At 54.0% G+C, this 22,931-nt stretch overlaps 1 protein-coding gene across 16 annotated transcripts in view; it reads left to right on the forward strand.

Moving 5' to 3' along the window:
* MBNL1 (muscleblind like splicing regulator 1) overlaps positions 1 to 20,402 on the forward strand; it is an 86,666-nt gene extending 66,264 nt beyond the window's left edge. For 8 of the 16 annotated variants that reach the window (XM_082056259.1, XM_082056254.1, XM_082056255.1 and 5 more), the window contains 7 exons: positions 4,324 to 4,581; positions 5,410 to 5,463; positions 6,301 to 6,454; positions 11,902 to 11,937; positions 12,627 to 12,721; positions 15,804 to 15,878; positions 17,033 to 20,402. In XM_082056259.1, coding sequence (XP_081912385.1) covers positions 4,324 to 4,581; positions 5,410 to 5,463; positions 6,301 to 6,454; positions 11,902 to 11,937; positions 12,627 to 12,721; positions 15,804 to 15,860 — 654 coding nt within the window. In that variant the 3' untranslated portion in view covers positions 15,861 to 15,878; positions 17,033 to 20,402. The remainder of the gene's footprint in view (positions 1 to 4,323; positions 4,582 to 5,409; positions 5,464 to 6,300; positions 6,455 to 11,901; positions 11,938 to 12,626; positions 12,722 to 15,803; positions 15,879 to 17,032) is intronic. The other 8 variants (XM_082056265.1, XM_082056257.1, XM_082056266.1 and 5 more) reach the window with 5 other exon arrangements.
* The last annotated feature ends 2,529 nt before the right edge of the window (positions 20,403 to 22,931 follow it).

Here is a 22,931-nt window from a genome sequence, read left to right on the forward strand (position 1 = left end):
AATGCAGTTTAAATAGTGAAATAAGTAGGTGAGAAGAAAATCTGCCAGTGTTTCCCAGTGTATTGGTCATTTAATCTGCAGTATCCAAATTTAGTATGCAAATTCCAAATAAGCGTATGAACAGCAAAACATTTTAATGTACTTTATAGACTACAGCAATGCAGAACTGATTGGAAGGGTTTCGCACGGTCTGGTTGTTACCTCTCGGAGAAGCTGCCATGCATCTGCCTGCTCTTTAAGCGAGCTAATTGCTGTCGGTATTGTCATTTGTTAGGACATGATTCGAGAGCTTTATATGGCTGAGCTCACTCTCCCTTGGAATGAACTGTCCTTGGGAAAAATAACTGCTATGATGTTAGCATCTAATCTTGGGATATGATTTGTTCTACTTAGAATTTTAAATACTTATTTCAGGAATGCTGTGCTCTGGCGTTGATTAAGTTAGGACTCGTGTTCTGGGCTCCTGCATCAGACGGTTCCACAGCTGAAAGCTCTCAGCACATCTACCTGGGGTGTCCAGGGGAGCGGGCAGGGCCCGCGGCCCGCCGGGCTGTGTGCCCGGGCTCCCGAATTCAGATGGATCCTCAGAACGGCAGGTTGGTGACGGTAACCAGCAGTGGGATGGATTCTCTCCACATCTGGAGCGTGTCACCCGTACGGATAGCGTGCAGGTGTTTGGGTGTCTGCCTCGGCCGCTCCCACAGGGAATCTGCATCTCGGGCTGGAAATTTCACAGGTTGAGGCTTTTCAGCAGGTTCTTTCAGGCTCCTCTCCTGCCAGAAATATCTCGAACAAAAGTGTGGCTGTTGAGTGAACTACAAGAGAGACAGGCAGGGAAGTGAGAGAGAAAGGAATTGCCCAACTGTTTTATTTAAAACGCGTGTGTTTCCGTTTGAATGCCATCATTTTCTATTCGAAGTATTCAAGAATCAAGAATGACCTCAACCAAGCGGCTGTTTCCTGCTTGCTTCATATAGACCCTTTTTGCCAGAAAGAAGCAGCTTAGAAGGTTTTGGAGATTTTGAGGTGTTGGGTAATGAGGAACTGTGAGCTGGCAGTGCTGTTCGAATGCTCAGAATGTCCTGGTAGCACAGTGCCCGCTTGGATCAGGTCTGTGCGTGGAGGACGCGGGGTGGACGCGGACCTGTGGACGGGGACCTGGCTGCGCTGCCCGTGTCCCCGGCCGGGCAGTCGCAATGAGCCCGGCCCAGAGTCAGGACAAGTTAATGGATGACAGCGAATCAGTAACATCGCAGCACTAACTCGGCATTTCTGCACCCAGGCAGAAAGGGACAGGTGGACAGGTGCCTCTTGCGTTTATGGTTCTTACACACTGAGCTGACAATTATGATACTAATCACAGGGCTAGTAATAAATAACTAAATAAAAGGTCTCCAGATTGGAAAGACCAGGCAATGTATCATGCTTCTGTGTCTCTCTTTACTCAGGCAGGTGAGTGGTATGTTACTGCCATTTTCAGTGCTTGTTGTTAAATAAACGAGGGTTGGAAGCGCTCTCGGCTGCGCGGCGGTGGCTGGGAAGCCGTGGCTGGTGGTGCTGTTGGGCGGACTGGCACGGTGACGGTTCGCCCGCGGTGACCGTTGTTCGGAGGCCTGGGAGGGACCGGGAGCCGCCGTGCCTCATCGCAGCCGCTGCGCCACGGCCCTGGGACTTCCTGGCCATGCCAGACGTTCTCTCTCTCTGCCCAGCTGTGTCCGTTTCCCAGTCACAGTATCACAGTATCACAGTATGTTTGGGATTGGAAGGGACCTCAAAAGCTCATCCAGTCCAATCCGCCCATGGAGCAGGAACGCCCGGGTGAGGTCGCACAGGAACATGTCCAGGCGGGTTGGAATGTCTGCACAGAAGGAGACTCCACAACCCCCTGGGCAGCCTGGGCCAGGCTCTGCCACCCTCACTGAGAAGAAGTTTTTTCTCAAATTTAAGTGGAACCTCTTGTGTTCCAGCTTGATCCCATTACCCCTTGTCCTGTCATTGTTTGTCACCGAGAAGAGCCTGGCTCCATCCCCATGGCACTCACCCTTTATATATTTATAAACATTAAAAGGTCCCCCCTTAGTCTCCTCTTCTCCAAACTAAAGAGACCCAGCTCCCTCAGCCTTTCTTCATAAGGAAGGTCATTCTCTTCTGGATTTTAACTGTGACAAAATTAGCTTATCTGTGGATGCTTTTTCTTTCTCTGTGTTTACAGATACTTTAGTGTATATACACACTTATACAGGGATTTGTGTATCTCATCTTTATGTTACTAATAGAGTAGTTCTCGCTTACATGTGGAATGGCTTTGTGGAGCATCAACACAAGACAGGAGCACAGACAGCTGACAGTAGTCGCATCCTTTTCTTTATATTCAGAGCAGAAGAATGCGGTTCACTTCTAGACTGCAGACAAGTCATCAAAGGCAATGACCCGCTTCTGCCTGTTTGGGAGCCTGTCGCTGTGCGGGGATGGCCCAGCGGCGGGGATTACCCGCATGGCCAGTGGGTGTTTTCCGGCTGAGGGGTTTGCCCGGTCCGTTCACCTGTGCTGCAGGAGCCGTTCTGCGGGCTCCGCACTGTGAGCAGAGCAGCGGCTCGCTCGTCGCTGCAAACGTACCTCCGGAGTCTTTGTCCCCACCTGGAAAAGACTCTAAATCAGATCATGCTGGACAAATGGACGTTTCCTGCCTTGCTCTCGTCCTTCGACATGACACTCCTTAGGTCTTAGATGATGAGCAGCTGGTGCTTGGAGCAGCACAGGGGTTAAAAGGCAGCCAGAGCACCAGCATGGGTGGAACCAAACAACAGCCTAATTTGGTTTGTTGCAGGGACCAGAGCCAAGGTCCTTGAGGAAGCACTGATGATCCAAGCACACCGGCACCCACCTTTAAAAGGAAATTCTGGCTACTAAAGTGGTTTTATTTTTGTACAAACTTGATTGCTTTTGTCCCTTTCTGGTTCCCGTAGCCTTTGGAAAACTAAAATGACAGAATGCATTTTTGTTTGCGGATTCTGAAGAGCTGCCTGTGAAAAGAACGCGTGTCAGTTTTACAGGTGGGGTTTGAGGTGTGTGAGGAGGGAGCCGGTGCTGCGGCGCTGCTGCTGGTGTCGGTGCCGTCCGTGGGCTGTGCCGGGTGGGGGCTGCGCCCCGGCTGCGGGGGTGTGCGGGGGTGCTGCGGGGACCGTGCCGGCGGCTTCTCATTCCTCCAGCTTCCTTCGGCTGCCGTTGTGTGGCAGTGGTGTGGCAGTGGGACCGGTGACATTGTGTGGCGGTGATGGGACCGGTGATGTCGCAGTGGGACTGGTGATGTTGTGTGGTGGCATGACAGTGGGACCGGTGCCAGCTCTGGCTGCAGGTCCCCTCACCCGAGGCAGCCCGGGAAGGAGGTGCCGCCGCTGCGGGTCGTGGATTGCCCTCTCGTGGCAGAGCCTGGATTGTGGCAGCCAGTGCAGCGGCCCGGCCCACGGGTGCAGCACGGCCCGGCCCACGGGTGCAGTGGCCCAGCCCACGGGTGCAGCGTGGCACTGCCCACGGGTGCAGCGGCCCGGCCCACGGGTGCAGCGCAGCACAGCCCACGGGTGCAGCGCGGCACGGCCCACGGGTGCAGCGGCCCGGCCCCCGGGTGCAGCACGGCCCGGCCCCCGGGTGCAGCACGGCCCAGCCCCCGGGTGCAGCACGGCCCAGCCCCCAGGTGCAGCGGCCCGGCCCCCGGGTGCAGCGGCCCGGCCCCCGGGTGCAGCGGCACGGCCCCCGGGTGCAGCGGCACGGCCCCCGGGTGCAGCGGCACGGCCCCCGGGTGCAGCGGCACGGCCCCCGGGTGCAGTGGCACGGCCCACGGGTGCAGCGGCACGGCCCCCGGGTGCAGCGCGCTCCCTGGCGCAGGCGCAGAGCGCCGGCCAGCGGGGCTGCTCAGGCCGTCGTGCCGCTCGGCGCAGCCGGCGGGGCTGGCTGGGCAGCCGGGTCACAGCGTGGCACGAGTGTGTCCAGGCCCCGCGGTGCTCGGGGTGGTCTCGGAGAGCCAGCCACAGCAACTTTGTTCAGAAGGCAGAAAAAGCCTTGTGGGTGGCTGAGCAGGAGCCAGAATGAAACCTGCTGTGCTCTTGGCTCCTGATGCTGCTGGGGTTTGATGCTCTTTGACATCAGCAGTGGCCATAGAGGAGCCAGGTCCCCGCTGCCGGGGGGTGCAGCCACCCTCCCACCGCCGCTCTGCTCCTCCTGGGCCGGGCGCCCGTCCTGCAGTGCCGCAGAAATCCCGACTGTTCTGAGCCGTGTCTGCAGCACCCGTCCCCCAAACTGAGCGATTCTCTTCTCCTGGTGTCACAGGTATGTCGAGAGTACCAGCGTGGCAACTGCAACAGGGGAGAGAACGACTGCCGGTTCGCTCACCCCGCCGACAGCGCCATGATCGACACCAACGACAACACGGTCACCGTCTGCATGGATTACATCAAAGGGAGATGCTCACGGGAAAAGTGCAAATATTTTCACCCTCCTGCACACCTGCAAGCCAAGATCAAGGCTGCCCAGTACCAGGTTAACCAAGCTGCAGCTGCCCAGGCAGCAGCGACTGCAGCTGCCATGGTGAGTTGGGAAGCCACCTCTGGAACACAAGTGTGTTGAGGAAATAACGGGTGTGTTAACTGTTGTTGCTGGGGGAGGGTGTGCTCAGGGATCCCGGTCACTACATGAGCTCTCTCAGCATGTGGTGCCAGATCTGCTCTTAAGTAGTTTCAGACCGTTAAGGTGTTTCACTGATTTTGCTTGCTGAGGTACAGAGTATCTATGTGTACGTATATGTGTGTGTGTGTGTGCATATATGTATAAATAGTTTATTGTACGTTTGTGTGTGGGTAGATGTGTATCTATCTAGTTTCACAGATAGATAAACCTGTATTCAGTTCCCGTAAGTCCATGTTTGTAGACACTCAGTTGAAGTCGATCTGGCTGTGACGCTGCTCGCAGCCCGTGCCCAGCGAGGCCGGCGCAGCCCTGGCCGGGCGCTGAGCAACCCGCGGCTGTGCGGCCAGGGGAGGGCGGCCCGCCGGGGGCGCGCTGCCACGCTGGCCTGACCCGGGGGCTGTGGGCGGAGGAGCCGCGGGGCCAGGCCAGCGGGGCCAGGCCAGCGGGGCGGCCGGCGCGGGGCCGGCGCGGGCGGGGAGCTGGTGGCCAGCGGCAGGTGGCGGGAGCCCCGTTCCCACTCCCGCACCCGCGTCTGCCCTGCCCGCCGGCCCCCGTGCATGCACAGTCTTGTTACCGTTGTACACGGCATCCGGTGATTTGTTTTTATTTGTTTTTTCTCACCTACCCAATGCACTGCTGCCCCCATGATGCACCTCTGCTTGCTGTTTATGTTAATGCGCTTGACCCCACTGGCCATTGCCATCATGTGCTCGCTGCCTGCTAATTAAGACTCAGTCGGCTGTCAAATCACTGAAGCGACCCCTCGAGGCAACCTTTGACCTGGTACTATGACCTTTCACCTTTTAGCTTGGCATGTAGCTGTATGGTAGAGTCGAGTTTGGGGTTAATGTGGAGCGATGGAATATCCCGGTTCCCGCAGCTCATCCCCCGGCGTGGGGTGGCTGGGCCAGGCTCAGAGCAGGGCTCAGAGCAGGGCCCTGCCGGCCCCGGCCCATCCTGTCCCGTCCCGTCCTGTCCCGTCCCATCCCTCCCCCTGACCCCGTCCCGTCCCTCCCCGGGAGCGCGGCGCAGGGCGGCCGCGGCGCAGGGTGCGTTGGCATGGCTTGTGGCGCGGAGCGGCCGGGGTGCCGGCATGGGCGCGCTCTGCATGCCGGGCAGCGCTGGGGCCGGGGAGAGGGTTGGCGCCAGCGGCCCCGCCATGCGCTCCGGACGGTGACTGTTAACACCGCTGCTGCGTGTTGGTCCTCGTGGAGCCAGCAGTGCTGCTTCCCCGCCCCGAGGGCCTCGCTCCTGATCCAAACCCTCCAGCTTTACCGTAGCGTAACGTTGACGCCGGTCCCCATAACGTACGGCTCCACGCGTGCCCTGTGCGCTGTAATGGTAGGCTAAAGTAGCGCTCCCCTGTAAAGCTTTGACCTCGCCTTTTATTTGGTAGTTAAGTCTGCTACGCTGCTTGCTTGCTCATGGATAAACATGGTGCTGCCTGGTTGGTTTGCCTTCTACTGATTTTTCTTTTTTTCCTTTCTCTCTCTTTTTCTTCTCCCTCCCCCCACCTCCCATTCCCCTCCACCCCCCACCCCCTTTTTTTTATTTGTTTTGTTTTGTTTTGTTTTTTCTTTTTTTTACTGGACTTTATTTTTATGCCCACCCACCATTCAGGGAATTCCTCAAGCTGTACTTCCCCCTTTACCAAAGAGGCCTGCGCTTGAAAAAACCAATGGTGCCACCGCAGTCTTTAACACTGGTATTTTCCAGTACCAGCAGGCTCTTGCCAACATGCAGTTACAGCAGCATACAGCCTTTCTCCCACCAGGTAAGTGCTGCTCATTCGCCTTTGTCATGGGAGGGAGCAGGGGGAACCACAGCAGAGCTGCGCTGCGTTCAGCCCTTGGTTCCTGCTGCCCGGTGCCCGCGGTGTGTGCCGGGGATGCTGTGGTGCCCGCGGTGTGTGCCGGGGACACCGTGGTGCCCGCGGTGTGTGCCAGGGACGCTGCGGTGCCGGCTGCGGCACAGCCGTGCTGCTGCGGGAGCGCTGCCTTCCCTCTGCTGCTCCTGGAAGCTGGGTGGGTGTTTTCCAGCCTAACATAAAAACCAGCGTCATGCCCTGTCATCCCAAATCAGAAATCGCAATCCTCTGTCTCGTTCCTCTTTCCCTCAATGAGCTTCTCTTCGTTACACATCTCTTCAGCTCTTGTATTTGTCTCTCTGTGCTGTAAGACCCTTTGCCTTTGTGTGCTTAGTGAGGGTTGTTCCGAGTCACACACCTGAAGGTTTTGATTTTAATTAGGGTGCAGTGATCATAAAGGCACAGGCAGGCTAATCATGAATAAGAAAGCAGCGTTCGGCCTCCACCACTAAAGCCTCAGAGCTGATTTTGGTCTAAGCAGAACTGAGGTGCACTTGCTTTTATTCGCAAGTGACCAAAGCTACACTTACCCTAGCGGAATTGCAGAAGAGTTGATGCCTGTGCTATTTACATAATACAATCTGGCTTGCAACCAACATACGTCATTTAAGTGGCACAAAAATCAGTTGCTTGATGTAGTACGTTGTAATAACTGATTTAGGTTCCAAAAAATGCACTGCAACCACTAAAAATATATTAGTAAAATCTTGTTGAAAAGTTTGTTGGAGTCAACAGAAAGACTCTGATTGAGTAAGCTTAGTCTACATGCTAAAATTCATTTAAAAATGCTTGTGCAATCTCAGTCCTTCCTGTAGATATTAAACAGCTTCACAGATTAGTTTTGGCAAAGTATAACTAATGTAGTTAGTAAAGCACACAGTTAAATCCATTAATCAGCAAGGGTGTTGTGCATCCCTGAGCGCATCCCTGAGCGCATCCCTGAGCGCATCCCTGAGCGCATCCCTGAGCGCATCCCTGAGCGCATCCTTCGCATCGGCGCCTCCACTCAGCCCCCTCTGCTCCTCTGGCACATCCATAGCGAGACCCACAGGAGCCTGGGTGGAGGTTCTTGATGCTCCCTTTGATCTGGAGCAGTGAGGTTTAGTATATTTTAAACAAGAAGAGTAAAGGATTTTTTAGCATGAGCTACTATAAGTTATCTTTTTGTATTTTTCAGATAGCAGCAGTTTGGGCTTTCCAGTAATCCAGTACGTTTCCAAAAGTTTGAAAATGTTATTTGCCACCGTGCCTTTCTTAGTTCCCCACTTCAAATGAACCAGCACCAGTCCTGTGTGCACAGTCATCTGTAAATAGAGTTTATCTGTCAGTCCCAAGAAGTGATGGGAGAGCGCAGAGCCCGGGTGCCCTCAGCGCCAGCGCCGCGAGCAGAGGCACATTCATTCAGTGGGTCTGAATTACAGTGACACTTGTCAGGTCCAGACACTCGCATTGGTGACAGTGCAGCAGGTCAGGAGGGCAGGGCACCTGCAGAACCCACAGCTCCAGGTGGAGGATCTCGGCAGGACCCTCCTCTGCAGGGAGCTTCGCCCTGGAGTTTTCCACTCCTGTTCCTGACACACCCAGATACCTCTTCTAAACCATAAGGCTTTATTGTGGTTGCCTGTCTGCCAGGGCACATGGAAACACATAAAGTGATGGTCCACAGCAGGGGATGGACACTGGCACTCAGCGCACATGGAGCGATGAATTGCAGTTAGAGACTCAGCTCAGCACTCAAACAGAGCTCCCTGTGTGCACAGCTCCTCTCGCGAGCTCTCCCGCACCCCTCGGGGCTGGCAGCTGTCCCCAGACCCACGGGGGGTCCGAGGCGCCACAAGGGAGAGCTGGGAACACCTGTGCTGTTGGCTGCTTGGAACAGGTGGAGTTAGTCTGCGACCGAGGGGGCTCTGCAGGTCCTGGCGGCTGTTCCAGCGAGTTGGGGCTCTGGTCCTGGCTGGGCAGACACGGGGCGAGCGTGGGGCTGTGGGCTGGCGGAGCAGCAGCTCCTGCCGCTCCCCCTTCTCTCAGCCTCCTGTCCCCAGGAGCCGTGAGCTGCCCGGCGGGGTTTGTCTGTCCAGCCAGGTGCAATTCCTGCCCTGGTGCTCGTTCCCGTCCCGTGCCTCAGCTCGCCGGCCCGCGGCCGTGCCGGAACAGCTGTTGTGTTCCGTGTGTCAGCCGGGGCACCGGGCGCTCTTGGAGAAGCGCAGTCCTGCGGAACACAGGCTCAGGTGTAGGACCCTGCCAGGAGCTGCTGTGCTGCGGCAGCCGCGGGGCGCAGGGACGCCGGGGAGCTCCTGCTGGCGCTGGACGCGGTGGGTGCAGATCCCCCCCCGCACCCTCTGCGCGAGCACCCTCCTCCCTGCGGCGGGCGCCGCGCATCGCTGCCTCCGGACGGGAGGGAGGAGAGATCAGGCGCACCCGCTCAGCTCCACAGGGCGCTTGTGCTCTCTGCGTCTGTTTCTGATTAGGATTAGTGGACTGGACAGATCAAATAGATTGAGTGGAATAATACAAGGGAGAGAAGAGAAACAAATGCTTAGAACACCAGTAAACTTAGAACATTAATAAAAATAGCTTTATTCCACTTTATTCCACCTGGTTGTGAAGTTATGATCAGTTAACCGAGCACATCCTTGAATTGCAATTCTGCCTCGTGCCGAAAGCTAGGGAACGTTTGGAATGGAACGTTCATTATTCATGCGTTCCCATTAGTCAGCCAGAGCTTCTAAGTCAAGATGCATATTAAGGTCATAGCAAAAATGATTTTTATGACTGGGAAGAGGGTCATACAGCATTACGTCTTCATGTTTGCAAGTGATTGCACCCTAGCTAGTGTTTTCATTTCTGCCTTATGTTCATTTGCTTCGATTCCCTTTCAAAGCTGTGTGTGCTGCGTCTAATGTTGACGATGATAACTCAGACTCAGATTTTGAGCTGAAAAGCTTTACAGTGACATTTCAGAGTCATTATGAAGATGTAACTGGTCTTTAGCATGTAGACCTATTTATGCATGGAATGACGTAATATTCCAGATCTAATGAAGTGTCTGTAGCCTTACAAATAGGGCCCTTCTGCACAGACAGAACTCAAAGGTCCTTCTCTGTAACCTCATTAGCACCACAGAGATGTCCCGAGAGGAACCGAGAAAGCAGTTTTACTGATGTTTGCACTTCATAGCCAAATTTTGCTCCATTTTTTAGTCTTGCAAGTGGTCCCATCGATTTGCGCGTGGGGAAGTCGGAACAGCCACCCTTCTGTTAACCTTTCTTGGTGAATGTTTTCAGTCTCTTCCACAGCACAGAAATAGAAGAGTAATTAGGAAACATGATTATGCCCTTTCCTTTGTAGCCTTACAGATACAGAGATGACAGAGAATAACCTTGTCCCCAGCAGTAATTATACCGGCTGACGTTTTCCCTGCTTACTGAAGCGCAGTGGGACGGCGCCGGGCGCGGGGCAGCGGGGGCCGTTCCCGCCCCGGTGCGGTGGTGGCACCGGCATCGCCGCGGCCACAGCGCCCGCCCGCCGAACCTTTCCATTCCCACCGCAGTCTGTCCCCACACTCGAGTTCAGTTTTGTTTCTGCTGTGTCAGGCATAATTAGCGGCATTGATAAATGTCACTTGTTAAATTAAAAAGTAAATTGTTTATTTAAAGTGGATATTCTGAAATATCAGTGTGTCTTCATCATATGGGAAGCAAAAGCGGAAGATCCTGAGTTCAGTCTGGTGGAAGGCATTTTGCTATGTAAAGTAAATAGAGCTACCAGCTTAGTGATATTGAGAAAATGACACTGAAATGTTCTGAGAACACGCGGCTGCTGCGGGCTCGCCAGCTGCAGGGCAGGACCCACCAGCTGCTGCTTCAGTTGTTCTTGTGCAGCCTAAAGAGAGTTGCAGGTAGTGAGGCCAGACACCAGCGGCTTAAAGTACATCCCATAATGGAGGAACATGCTGAGCAGTGGTGCTGGGTGCTGCCCTGAGCTGCTCAGTCACTCCCTGACATGCGCGTTCAGCAAACAGCCCAGAGGACAGGCAGGTCACTGTCACCTCAGCAGGCACAGGCAGGTCACCGTCACCTCACCAGGGACAGGCAGGTCACCGTCACCTCAGCAGGCACAGGCAGGTCACCACCACCTCAGCAGGGACAGGCAGGTCACCGTCACCTCACCAGGGACAGGCAGGTCACCGTCACCTCACCGGGGACAGGCAGGTCACCACCACCTCACCAGGGACAGGCAGGTCACCGTCACCTCAGCAGGGACAGGCAGGTCACCGTCACCTCACCAGGGACAGGCAGGTCATTGTCACCTCACCGGGGACAGGCAGGTCACCACCACCTCACCGGGGACAGGCAGGTCACTGTCACCTCACCGGCGACAGGCAGGTCACCGTCACCTCACCAGGGACAGGCAGGTCACCGTCACGTCAGCAGGCACAGGCAGGTCACCGTCACCTCACCAGGGACAGGCAGGTCACCGTCACCTCAGCAGGCACAGGCAGGTCACCGTCACCTCACCAGGGACAGGCAGGTCACCGTCACCTCAGCAGGCACAGGCAGGTCACCGTCACCTCACCGGTGACAGGCAGGTCACCACCACCTCACCAGGGACAGGCAGGTCACCGTCACCTCAGCAGGCACAGGCAGGTCACTGTCACTTCACCAGAGACAGGCAGGTCACCACCACCTCACCAGGGACAGGCAGGTCACTGTCACCTCACCAGGCACAGGCAGGTCACCGTCACTTCACCAATAGCTCACAGGGGTTGCAGATATGACAAAAGAACCACACGCCAAATTCACCGGGGGTTGCCTGTGTGTTACCTACACATCGGAGCAGCCAGATGCGGCCAATGAACCAGCGTCCATCGGGCCGTCGGGGAAGCCCCGGACGAGGAGGCAGCTCTGGCTGGAGGGAGAGCCCGGCTGGTCCCTTGTCATCCCCTGTCCCCGTGTGCCGGTCCCTCTGCTGTGCCCTGTGTCCCCGTGTCAGAGCAGGGCTGGGCCTCAGGTACCTGCAGGCAGGTGCAGCTCCAATCCAGGGTCAGGACCGTGACAAAGCTCGTGTCAAAAGGCAGGGAGTTGGGAAGCAGAGCTCAGGAGGCTTTCCTGGCGCACACAGCGCACCCGTGGCGCAGCACACCGCTCTCAGCGCTTCCCCCGCACTCCCACTGGTTCTCATGGATCACTGTGCTATTGTGTGGTTTGATTGTGCTGACAGTTACATGCCACTGTTCCCGTAATAACTATTTTTCTTCTTTGTTCAAATGAAATTTCTAATGACACGTGTGATGGGTTGTTTTAATTCTTTTCCCTCTCCAAATCCACCTTCCTGTTGCAATGCATGATGGGCAGGCTCAATATTGTGCATGACACCCGCTACAAGTGTTGGTAGGTGCCAGCTTTGTTTCTTGATTATCTTAAACCTGTGGTGCAGCTCACGGACCCTCAAAATCCACTGCTAGACTTTAACGTATAGCTCTCGTGCCAATCCATCTCCCTCAGCCTCCTGCACTAACACCTGTCAATTAAATGCAGCCGTTTGATTTAATTGACAAGGACACGTAGACGTCGTTAATTTTGTATAGCAGTCGTTTGAATTGCACATTGCTCCTTGGTGGATTTTGATTGGACTATGAGTTCCAGTGTGTAGAAACTATCTTGTGTTAAATAAAGACTGTATCTTACTATAGCCACGTAGACGTATAGTGTCCTTCAACAACGTTAATTTCTGTTTGCAGTAAATATTTGGGTTGAATTTTTTAAAGGCAAAACTTTGTAAATATAAGGGCATTTAAAGATTCTTCTGTTGGTTTTTGTATTGAAATGGTTAAGCTTGTTTGTGTTGATTTTCTTGATTGATGGTAACAAGCATTTTCCTCTTTTTTTCTCCTCCGTCCCCCCTTTCTCCCGGAATGTTGTCCCGCTTTGCACTGTGGTTGCATGTCACGCGCTGGCAATGTGTCTCGGGCTTCTTGCTGCGGTCAATCCCATGCTCGGTGATCCCGCCACGTCTCGCTCTGGTTCCCATTCTGCTCCACTCTTCCGTGTGTTTGCTTATATGATTTTCCTTCCGAAAGTTCCCATGGTGCACGGTGCTACGCCAGCCACTGTGTCTGCAGCAACAACATCTGCCACAAGTGTTCCCTTCGCTGCAACAGCCACAGCCAACCAGGTTTGCTAATTTACAGCTTTGTTCCTTACAGACAACTTGAAATCGGTGCTTTTAATGAGCATGGGGGTTTTGATTTTACCTCTTGTTGGCCTACACATTCTCTCCAGGACCGGCAGCACAGCTTAATAAGCCTTTATCCGTGCTCGAAAGGTGCTGCAGTTCCATTTCTGGTGCTAAAAATAGCTAGTAATAGCGTTTCTGATTCAGTCTTAGCATTTATGGGCCACGCTGCTTATTTCTGCTCTCAGAGATGTACAGAGAAAGGGATAATACACAGAGCCCATTTTTTATTTCTATTCCTGTGAAGCCGACAGTTCTTTTAGTGCAGAACTGCGGTGAAAGGCAGAAAAACCTTGTGCGGAGGGGCTGCAGGAGCAGAATTTAACAGTCTGAACATGTTCCGACTCCTCTTCCAAGAGCAAAACGAAAAACAGCCACTCTGAAATTCTTGTAAAGCTTTGTTTCAGGTTGTGCTTCGCTAGGAAAGGGCTCGTTACTTGCCGCCGTTGACAGACTTAAGAAAATGTCCGTTAGACCCTGTTTCTAAATAGCTGCCCTCATTGTTGCCACCTTTGGATGTATTACAAGAAGAAAAGGGTAATGCTTTGCTAGTAAATGATGAAAAAGCCCCCCCAGAAAAGGCGAGAGGGTGCTGTGCAGCCCAGCGCCCGCAGAGCTGCAGCACAGCTGGAGCGCGCCCCAGGACGCGGCCTTTTCATCCTGTGGGTTGTCAAAAACGCCGATTTCCATAGTGTGTCTGGTTGAAAATGCAACAAACAAAAACTTCCTAAATACCCTCTTGTTCTTATTAAAAAGAGAAAATTAAACAATTAGATTTCCTAGGAAGTTAAAATTGCCTGAGTCGTGAAACTGCCGGTCCTGGTGCGAGACACAGGTGTTACTCTCAGCTCAGTGGGAAGCACACGTGCCTTTTAGAGCAGAGAACCAGACACGTTCTGGGGATGAACGTCAGTGTTGAGGCTGGCCGGACACAGTCAGCTCCCGAAGGCGCTAGAGCGGCTCCCGAAGCCGTTTCCGAGGCCCTGCTCAGCGCCGGGGGTGCAGGCAGGCGGCGCTGGAGCCAGCGCCCGTGGTGCCGCGGTGCCGCTCCTGGGGCTCCAGCTCCCAGCCCGCGCCCCTCTGCCTGTTGTGCTGCGCCCGGCCGTGCCTTCGCAGTTAACCTGTCTGCTCACCCTTCTCTCAACAGTATCCCAAAAATGACACCATTGCAGTGATAGACAGGTGTGCGCATCCTGGGTCTCAAAAGTGACCTGGATATTTTACCATTCCAAAAAATAGGCAGGTTAGTGTACTTAGCAAGTAGTGCTTTCTGCTCTTGGTGTTTGCCTAATGACCATGTCACTCGCAGATTTAAACAAGTGTGAGAACTCCTTTGTCTTTTGGAAAGCTAGGACTGCCTCTGCATATGTGTCACCTAAGCCAGCAACAAGCTCTGTGCCCAAACTGTCTTAATATTGTCATTTATTGCACCATACAGTTAATTGTACTGTCTCTGTATCCTCTATAAGTGCAGAGAGTTGTGAGAACAAGCCACAGGAAGCATCATTATTCTTTAAAGTCGTCTCTGTCTAAATAACCTTGCACTTTCCCAAATAGTTTACAGGGAAACTTTCTGTTGTAGAATCTGATCATTTCATGCATATCCTCCCTGGAGCCTCATAACGCAGTGAAGTACTGCAGCCAAACCTTAATATATACATATATTACAAATATATGTATATAGTATGTGAGCAATGCTGGAAGTATTCAATGCCGCATGATGCGATGTGCGTGCATGCCCCAAGTCTGGAGGTCTGGCCCTTCATCCTCACTGGCTGGTGCTGAAGGTCCCTGGCGCGTCCCCGCGGCGGGTGCAGCAGCCTGTCCTGCAGAACAACATGGGACGAGAGCTTCGTTCTGCTTGGAGCCCCTTTCTGTGCCGGCTGGCGATGCTGTGGCTGTGCGGAGCTGCCGGGGAGGAGAGGGCACGAGGGTGGAGGAACCGACACCAGCACCTGTGAGGGACTTAGTTCAGAAGAACCGTCCCCGTCCCCTCTCCGCACACCGCCAGGGCAGCTCAGCCTCAGGACCTGCCAGGAGCACCAGGCTTTGCAAGCGCAACCCCATTCGTGGTGGAACAAATCGGCTTTGTGTCGGGTGTCCCTGTACGTGGGCGCATCTCTTTGCTCCCTCCAGCTGGACTTGTGGTCCTGTCTGTAGCACAAGGTCCCTCGTGGTTCCCCCAACACCTGCTGTCCCCAGCGCTGTCCCCAGCGCTGTCCCTCGAGGGCAGACCCAGCCACGCTGGGGAAGGGCAGCACTTTGTCACTTGTGCTGCTGCTCAGATACTCTGCTTTTAGTCTTTTTCCAATGGGAAATGGAGTTGATGGGGCACACTGAGAGAACCCCGGAGGAAATCCTGTTTGGGCAGGTGAACATTTGAGGACTGTTCCGCTGTTCCACTGCCCTGGGGAGCCTGAGCTGTGAAGTGACGAGCGCGATGCCCGCAGGGGCCGGGGAGAGAGCAGGAGGCTCTGCTCAGCTTGGCTAAACCTGGCTCAGCTCGGCTCGGCTAAGCCTGGCTCGGCTCAGCTCGGCTCAGCGCAGCTCCACCGCAGGTTTCACCAGCCCTGCAAGCCGAGCTCAGGGCACCTTAGGTTTGGCATTTAAAAGCAGGGCAGCGAGAGCAGCGAACGCTCCACCGCAGCACACTGAAACAAGGCCACCCTAGAGCTGTAGCATTTCAAATGATATGCTGAAAGCACAGAATTTTGTGTAGGCCAACAAAAAGGGCTATTTTCAATTACTGCACTGCATGACTTTTGTAGATTTTAACTTCTCTTACTTCCTAAACAACCAATAATACTTATTTATATTTGTCGGGTAGTACTTAACTCAATGTTTCCCATTTTTAAATTGCTATTGTAGCACTTCAGTTGACTTTAACTTATAGTTACAATATAAAATCCACCAACTCACAGCTGATCCTCCCTTTTCCAAACTGGTGTTCTGTAGCAAAATGCTGTGTCTCTGGGTCGGCTCATTGCACATGTTATTCATTGTTTACATTTCTTACCTATAGATACCCATAATATCTGCCGAACATCTGACTAGCCACAAGTATGTTACACAGATGTAGACATTTTGTCATCAAACAGTAAGTTCCCAACGTGTTGTTGCTTGCGGCTTTCTTACCTGTATGTGTGCAGATTTGTCTTTGGCGGGGACTGAATGTTATTTTCTAAGCAAACCGATGAGCTGGGGGGGTCCGACCCCCTGGCCAGGGATCCCGCAGCCCACCTGTTGGACCAGGGGCCTGTTAGTTCGTACAGACAGAAGGAACGTATTACACGTACGGATAAACTGCTGGAGAGCAAAGTCAGAGAGGCTCACAGTAGAGTTTTAGGTTTTGTTTGTGAAGGGTGATGGCCCCAGCACTGATGTGAGCCCGCTCCACCGGGGGGTGGTTTTACAAAGAACTGTCTTTAGAAAGAACTCCTTTTAAAGCCCCACGTTTGCAAAGCCAGCATCTCTGAAAACACAGGTTCAGCCTGATTCTGTGGAGCACAGGCTGGCACGTTCCGATGTGTGATGTGTTTTCCTGGCGCGGGTGACGGGGCCGGGAGAGGTCCCGCCCGCGCTGTGCCTGCTGTGGTTAAGGCCACATCAGTGCCCTGGGACAGTGTCACTGGTGTCCCGCTCGCTCCCGCCTGCGCTTGGGCTGTGTTTTGTATGGAGCGCCCGGGCCGTAATGAACTAGTGCTTAGGGCCAGGATTAGCTGGTGTGCCGCTGTGGGTTTGTGATGACAGACACTTGGATGCGGCTGCGGTGACACGGCTGCGGTGACACGGCTGCGGTGACACGGCTGCGGTGACACTGCGCAGGGTGCAGGGACAGGGCTGTCCCCGAGCTGGGGACACCCGAGCGGGGGGGAGGAATCGCTCTCTAGAGCTGTGACAGGCGATAGGGACCAGAGAAACAGCTGCGCTAGGTGGGCAGTTCGGGAGGAAAGTGGCCTCGGGACGCGGGTGCCGGGTTTCCAGGGATGTGCAGGAGCCCCTCGGGTCTGGGTCGGGCTCCCAGGGTTTCGGGCAGAGCGCGGGGCCCAGGGCGGCGCTCACAGCGCGCGGGGTCCCCAGAGCCTGAGCCAGGGTGCCGGTGTGCTGTGCTTTGGGGACGTCCCGGGGGGAAACCCCGCGGGGTGGGTGCAGCTGCCCCCTCCCCCCTGCACGGCGCGAACTTGGGGCTGACGTGGCGCTGACCGGAGGTTATGGCTGTGTTGGAAATGCTTTCTCTCCTTTCCTTTCCAGATCATAACTAACGAGAACAGGACAGTGTGTTTGGCTGGAGAAGAGGACAAGCTCATTAGCCATAATGTATATATCGTCCCGCAACACTCGGAACTCCCTCAGCAGTAAGACGTCACACATTGCATGTTAACGAGACGAAACGAGAACTCGGAAATCCACTGCACACTGTTGCCTATATACTTTGTACATTTAATTGATATTTGTGCTGAGGTGATCTTATCGTCTAAAACCTACACCATGGTCTATCTTTTCTAGCACAGCAGTATGCATATGGATTCGAATATGCATATGTAGTGTGTTTGCTACATAATCATGTATGTCACGTTGGAAAGACAGACGATGATGTAACCATAAATCTATTATGTATTGGTACGTCTGTAGACCAAGATATAATTTTTTAAAGTAAGTTTATTTCTTTCAAGGTTTACAAATAACAAAGGTGCACCTTGTATTTAAAATTGCCATTATAGATGAGAGCGTGCATGCACAGTAATTTTTGTTTAAAAGTAATATTTTTAATGTACTAGATTGTAAGAAGTGGTAAGAGAGGTATCTGACAGAGATGAATGTGCCAAGCAAAACCACAACTGTGTATATTTTAAAGCACATCAATGGCTTTAAGTACCACGTTGTTAAGGATTCTCATGAAGTGCCATAGACTGTACATCCCGTTAGAGTATTATTTCTGCAGTGTTACTTTCAGAACCACGTTTTCACTTGCTTTAGTAGTACCGAGCAGTCAAAGGGCACCGTTCTGTTCCAAACCAAAGCTGTCTCAGAAATGGCCGCGGCTCGGGCGGCCCCGCGGCGCAGGACGGGCCCTCCGGCGCAGGACGGGCCCCGCGGCGCAGGACGGGCCCCCCGGCGCAGGATGGGCCCCCCGGCGCAAGACGGGCCCCCCGGCGCAGGACGGGCCCCCCGGCGCAGGACGGGCCCTCCGGCGCAGGATGGGCCCCCCGGCGCAGGACGGGCCCCCCGGCGCAGGACGGGCCCCCCGGCGCAGGACGGGCCCCCCGGCCCGCGCCTGGCGATCCGCTGTCTTAAGGCATTGTAGTGTAATATTTATGCATATTTTACTGTATAACGCGATAGACGAAAGGGAAAAGCCATTTCTGAGACACAGTAACTAATGTTTGAGGAACTTCTTTTGCTTCTATTTATGGCCTCTGTCAAAGTCAAAAGGACTATAAATGTTTAGCAGAGATGGGTTTCGCTTTTACTTCATCAGTCCCGCGTTACGTGGTGACTCTAAACAAAGACGAACGAAGCACTGACACCAGATGCATGACAAACCAAAACGTGAAAAACGGAGATGTTAATTAGCATAGAAATCGGGTGGGTTAAATACTTGGGTGAGTTTTATATGTGATTTTTTTTGTTCAGATTAACTGCTTATAGCCTTAGAAAGCCTTTACAAACTAAACCAGACAATAGATGTGCATTGAGGTGGGGGCGGGCGGCTCGGGGGGTGTTGGCCCCGCCGCGCTCCCCCTCCCTGCGCCGCCGCGCCGGACCGGCTGCCAGGGGGCCGTGGGGTCTTACTGATTGTACTGTACATCTAGTGAAGCCTTAGATTATTACATTACGGGTTAAAACCCACACCAATGTAATTTCAATCGTGTTAAGAAAGTATAGGTGACTTCACATGTTATCGTAGTTACTTAACATTATAGGATATTACTTACTTTTTCTTTTTAAAAGTGTAGCTTTTCTTTCGTACATTTATTAGCTCGTGTTCGTTTTCTGTTACCGGATGAACACCATTTCGGTTCATAGAACTTTGTTTATTAGAGTTTACTGATGACTTTTTCAAAATCAAAAGAGTAGTTTTCTTCATAACATACTCAGTTTTGAATTTACATGTAGTGTCGTATGAATATTCGTATTATTGTTACCGAAATGATTTCTATTTTACTGATTTAATATGACAATGTAAGAATGTCAGTCATTGTTAGTTCTTGTCTAGTTTTCATTCAAAGAACAAAGATCTTTTATATGGATATCTTATAATTATATAATCATTGCTAAGTAAGAAGTTAAGTTGTTGCTATCGCAACAATCCTGGCAGACAATTGAGTAATATTTTGATGATTTATTTTGTTTGTAATTAGTTATTATGAGAAAATCTAGTTCCTAGATATTAGAATAAAATTTATTTTCTACTGTATCCATTTCAAATGTTAAAATATTGTTTAAATATTTTTTGAGATCCCTGAATATCAGGCCTTGTTATAAATAAGCTGCATAATCAATAGATCAAGGGACTTTTTGTTGATAATCCAAATACTCAAAGTTTACGTAACCAGAATTGTAGTGTGTGTGTGCAAACTCTTGGGGGTTGATTATGCTGCAGTTGAGCATGTGGGAACGTATAGAGAGAAGGTTGACTTTTTGCACTTCTGTATATAGTCAAAAAAGAGAGAAACCTGTATAATAGTAAGATCTTATTTTGAATAAAAATGTCTATAATTACAAGGAGTTTTGTTAAGGCTAATAAATGACAGGCTGAACAAAATTGCTTGCAAAAGTGGCACAGAGTTAGCACTCCATCCCCTCCAGAGGTTGCTTTGCTTTCCGTGGACAGCTTGTAGTTTGCCAGGATCCCTCAGCCGAAGAGGCACCGTCCTCCGAGAGCGCGTGGCCGACAGGAGCTGCACCGCTCGGTCTGCCTGGAACCATCCAAAAAGGACAAAGAGACAAAAACAAGGAAAAATCCTCGCAGGTACTTCAGAGCATGGAGGTGAAACCATGGTCAGGTATTCCTACATTACTCAAAAACTACTGCATGTTTAAAGTATCAAAAATATATTAAAGATATATGCTATTCAAACCAGTTTCTGACCATTTCAGTGGTTTATTGTTCACAAAAAAGATTCTTCAAAACCAATGCTGACTTTCACAAGAGAGTTGAATCATGGACAGGCAAACAGACGGCACACCGTCGCTGTGCTCGTGTTGTGGTTCTTTTTACCGCCGTAGTGGGCCTGTTCTTTTAGCAGGTGAAAACCAGAAAACCTGGCTCGTTTTACCATGTCAATGGCAAGTTGGAGAACCCCTGTTGCGGTCGATGCCGAAGCGACCGGCGGCGCGGGAGGCCGTGGGGACCCCGGCGTGACCCGTCCCCAGCGCCCGCACCGAGCTCCGGCGACGCTGCGCTCGGCGCAACCGCGACTTTCATCTGCTCAAAGGACAGACGTGCTTGGGTTTACTCTTATGTAATCACAGACTTACTTTTGCTTGTAGTTGCTCCAAATTATGTACTCTGTCCTGGGCTGCCATTTGTTTTTATGCTTATTTTATTATTACTGCTATAGTTGACCTTGCTGTATGGAAAAAATAAAGTGAAAATGCCCTAATAAAAATTCTCTTAGTTACGTTTTTTCTGTTTCAGGATAAAAATGGCACCGCTTTTATACACATTTTTCATTTTATCTGCGTGTTTGTTTGACTGAAGGGACATCATTTGTTTGCGGAAAAAACCCTGGTATTGGGGTTTTTTCTTCAACAGTGCGTGGTATGTTAAATATACAGGATGTATTCTGAGCATGCTACGTGGATATGATGTTATTGTTAAACCGGGAGGATAAATACAAACCACAGAGCGGCTGTGGCAGCAGCTCCAGCACCCCTGGGAACGGGAGCGCCCGGCCGCGTCGCTCCCATAATCGCGGTTACTGCCCAGCGCATCTCAGGCCGGGTGTGGAAAAGGGACCATGCAAAGGCGTTTGCCAGCAGGACTCGGGGTGTCCCGCGCTCGTTAGCGCAGCCCGAGAGCCCAAGAGCTGCGGTTCAGAGGCCGCTTTTGTTGGGTTCCCCCCCTTTGTCAGCCCGTCGGGACGCCCCGTCCTGCCCGCCCAGCGCCCAGCTCGTTTGCACCACGCCTGCATCAGTGCTCGCAACGGCACCGGCGTTTTAATTCACCGTCACGTTAGCTGCTAAGTGCAGGAAAAGAGTGTCAAGCAGCACAAATGTTCTAAATTAGCAAAAATAACATGACTTTATCTTCCTCTCTGGCCTGTGAAGAAGGCCGTGGAGGTTCTGCAGTTGAGCAGAGCTCTCACAGCTGCTCCGAGCCGGGCAGAGGCTGCTGCTGGCACTGGGGGTCCTACGGGAGGTCGGTGTCCCTGCAGGTCCGTGTCCCCATGGGAGGTCGGTGTCCCTGCAGGTCCGTGTCCCCGCAGGTCGGTGTCCCCACAGGAGGTCCGTGTCCCCACAGGTCCGTGTCCTCAAGGGAGGTCAGTGTCCCCGCGGGAGGTCGGTGTCCCCACGGGAGGTCCGTGACCCCACAGGTCGGTGTCCCCGCAGGTCCGTGTCCCCACGGGAGTTCCGTGTCCCCGCAAGTCGGTGTCCCCACGGGAGGTCCGTGTCCCCACAGGTCCGTGTCCCGCCATGGTCCGTGTCCCCACGGGAGGTCGGTGTCCCCGGCCCCTCCGCCGCAGCGGGTCGGGTCGGGTCGGGTCGGGCCGGGCCGGGCCGGGCCGGGCGGTGCGGAGCTCGGGTGCGGAGCTGCGGCTCCGCCGGCCCCGCGGCTCCCGCCGGGAGCTGAGAGCATCGAACCCTCCGGTGCTGCGGGAACCACGAGAAGGAGCCGCTGCCAAGCGGGAAGGCGGGGACACCTCGCCGGCCGCGCTGGGTGTGACAGCCGCGGGAGCAGTGACAAGACAACCTCGGGAGCAGTGACAGCTGTGGGAACAGTGACAACTGTGGCGGCTGTTAAAGCCAAAATAAAAGAACTTTGTTCAGAGGGACCCACGTTTGTCTGCAGCTGAGGCGCTTTCTGAAACGAGAGGATCCGCAGCCTTTGGAAAGGAAGGAGGAGCAGAAACCTGAGAGGGAGTTTTAATTGCCTTCGATTTGTGATGAGAGCAGGGAACGGCATCGGGAGGAGAGAAACAATAATTCTGAGGGTCTTTGTGCACACATTTATTAGGTGTAATTAAAAAAACCTGTTGCTTGCCCAAACCGAGCCGATCACACAGTTTCTGCGGTGCCGGCAGCAGCACCGCACAGCACCTCGGTGCCCTGTGCTGCGGATGGTCCCGCGTCGGGCTCGGCTCTGCCCTCGGTAGCACCGGGACACGCAGCGACACGCGGGGCCGGGGACAGCGACACGGCCACCCGAGCCCCCGCGGCGCGGGGGACACAGAACCTGCAGCAGCAGCGGCTCCTGCAGCGCCCGAGCTCCCGGAAAGGGCCTGGAGAATCGCACAGGTGCTGCGGTGGTGCTGAGCGGGGCGGGGGGCGAATGGCGATCAGCTGGGGGCGAGGGGCCGGGCCCGCAGGAGGGACAGCTGCGGTCTGTGGCTGTGCAGGTAGGAGCTGCGCGCTGCTGGGCGGGGTGGGCTGGGGCTCCAGGGGAGGTGCTGCAGCCCTGGAGGAGTTTTGGGGGGGGGGGCTTTGCCCGGTGCCGCTGGCGCTGGCCGGGGTGTCCTGGGCAGGTTCTGGCCGACGGTGCGGAGCGGTGCTGGGGCTGCGGTGCCGCGGGGCTCCCGGGTTGCGGCTCTGAGAGCGACTGAAGTGCGGGATGTGACGGGCCCTGGCGCCGCTCCAAGGAGTGCGGGGGCGCTGGAGCTCCCGCAGCTGAGCTGCCCGCGGGGGGGCTGCACCCCTCGCACAGCGCCGCCCGGCTCCGTGCCCGGCGGAGCTGCCGGGGCCGAAAGGTGCAGCTCCCAAGCCCCAAAGCAGCTCCCGTGCAGCTGTTCCACTGGTGTTGGTGGTGCCGGCTGGGGGTGCGGGGGAGCGCGGGGCGGCACGGCTGGGGAGAGCAGCGGTGCCCCGTCCTGCCTGGGGGGGCTTCTGCAAAAGCGCGGTGGGTGAGGGGGCTGCGCGCTGCGCCGGGCAGGGCCGAGGGCGGGGGTTCGCAGCGGGTGCCCTGCGCCGGGCGCCCCGGGGCTGGGCT

The sequence above is a fragment of the Streptopelia decaocto genome, assembly GCF_964273445.1.
Source record: "Streptopelia decaocto genome assembly, chromosome: 6".
NCBI lineage: Eukaryota > Metazoa > Chordata > Aves > Columbiformes > Columbidae > Streptopelia > Streptopelia decaocto.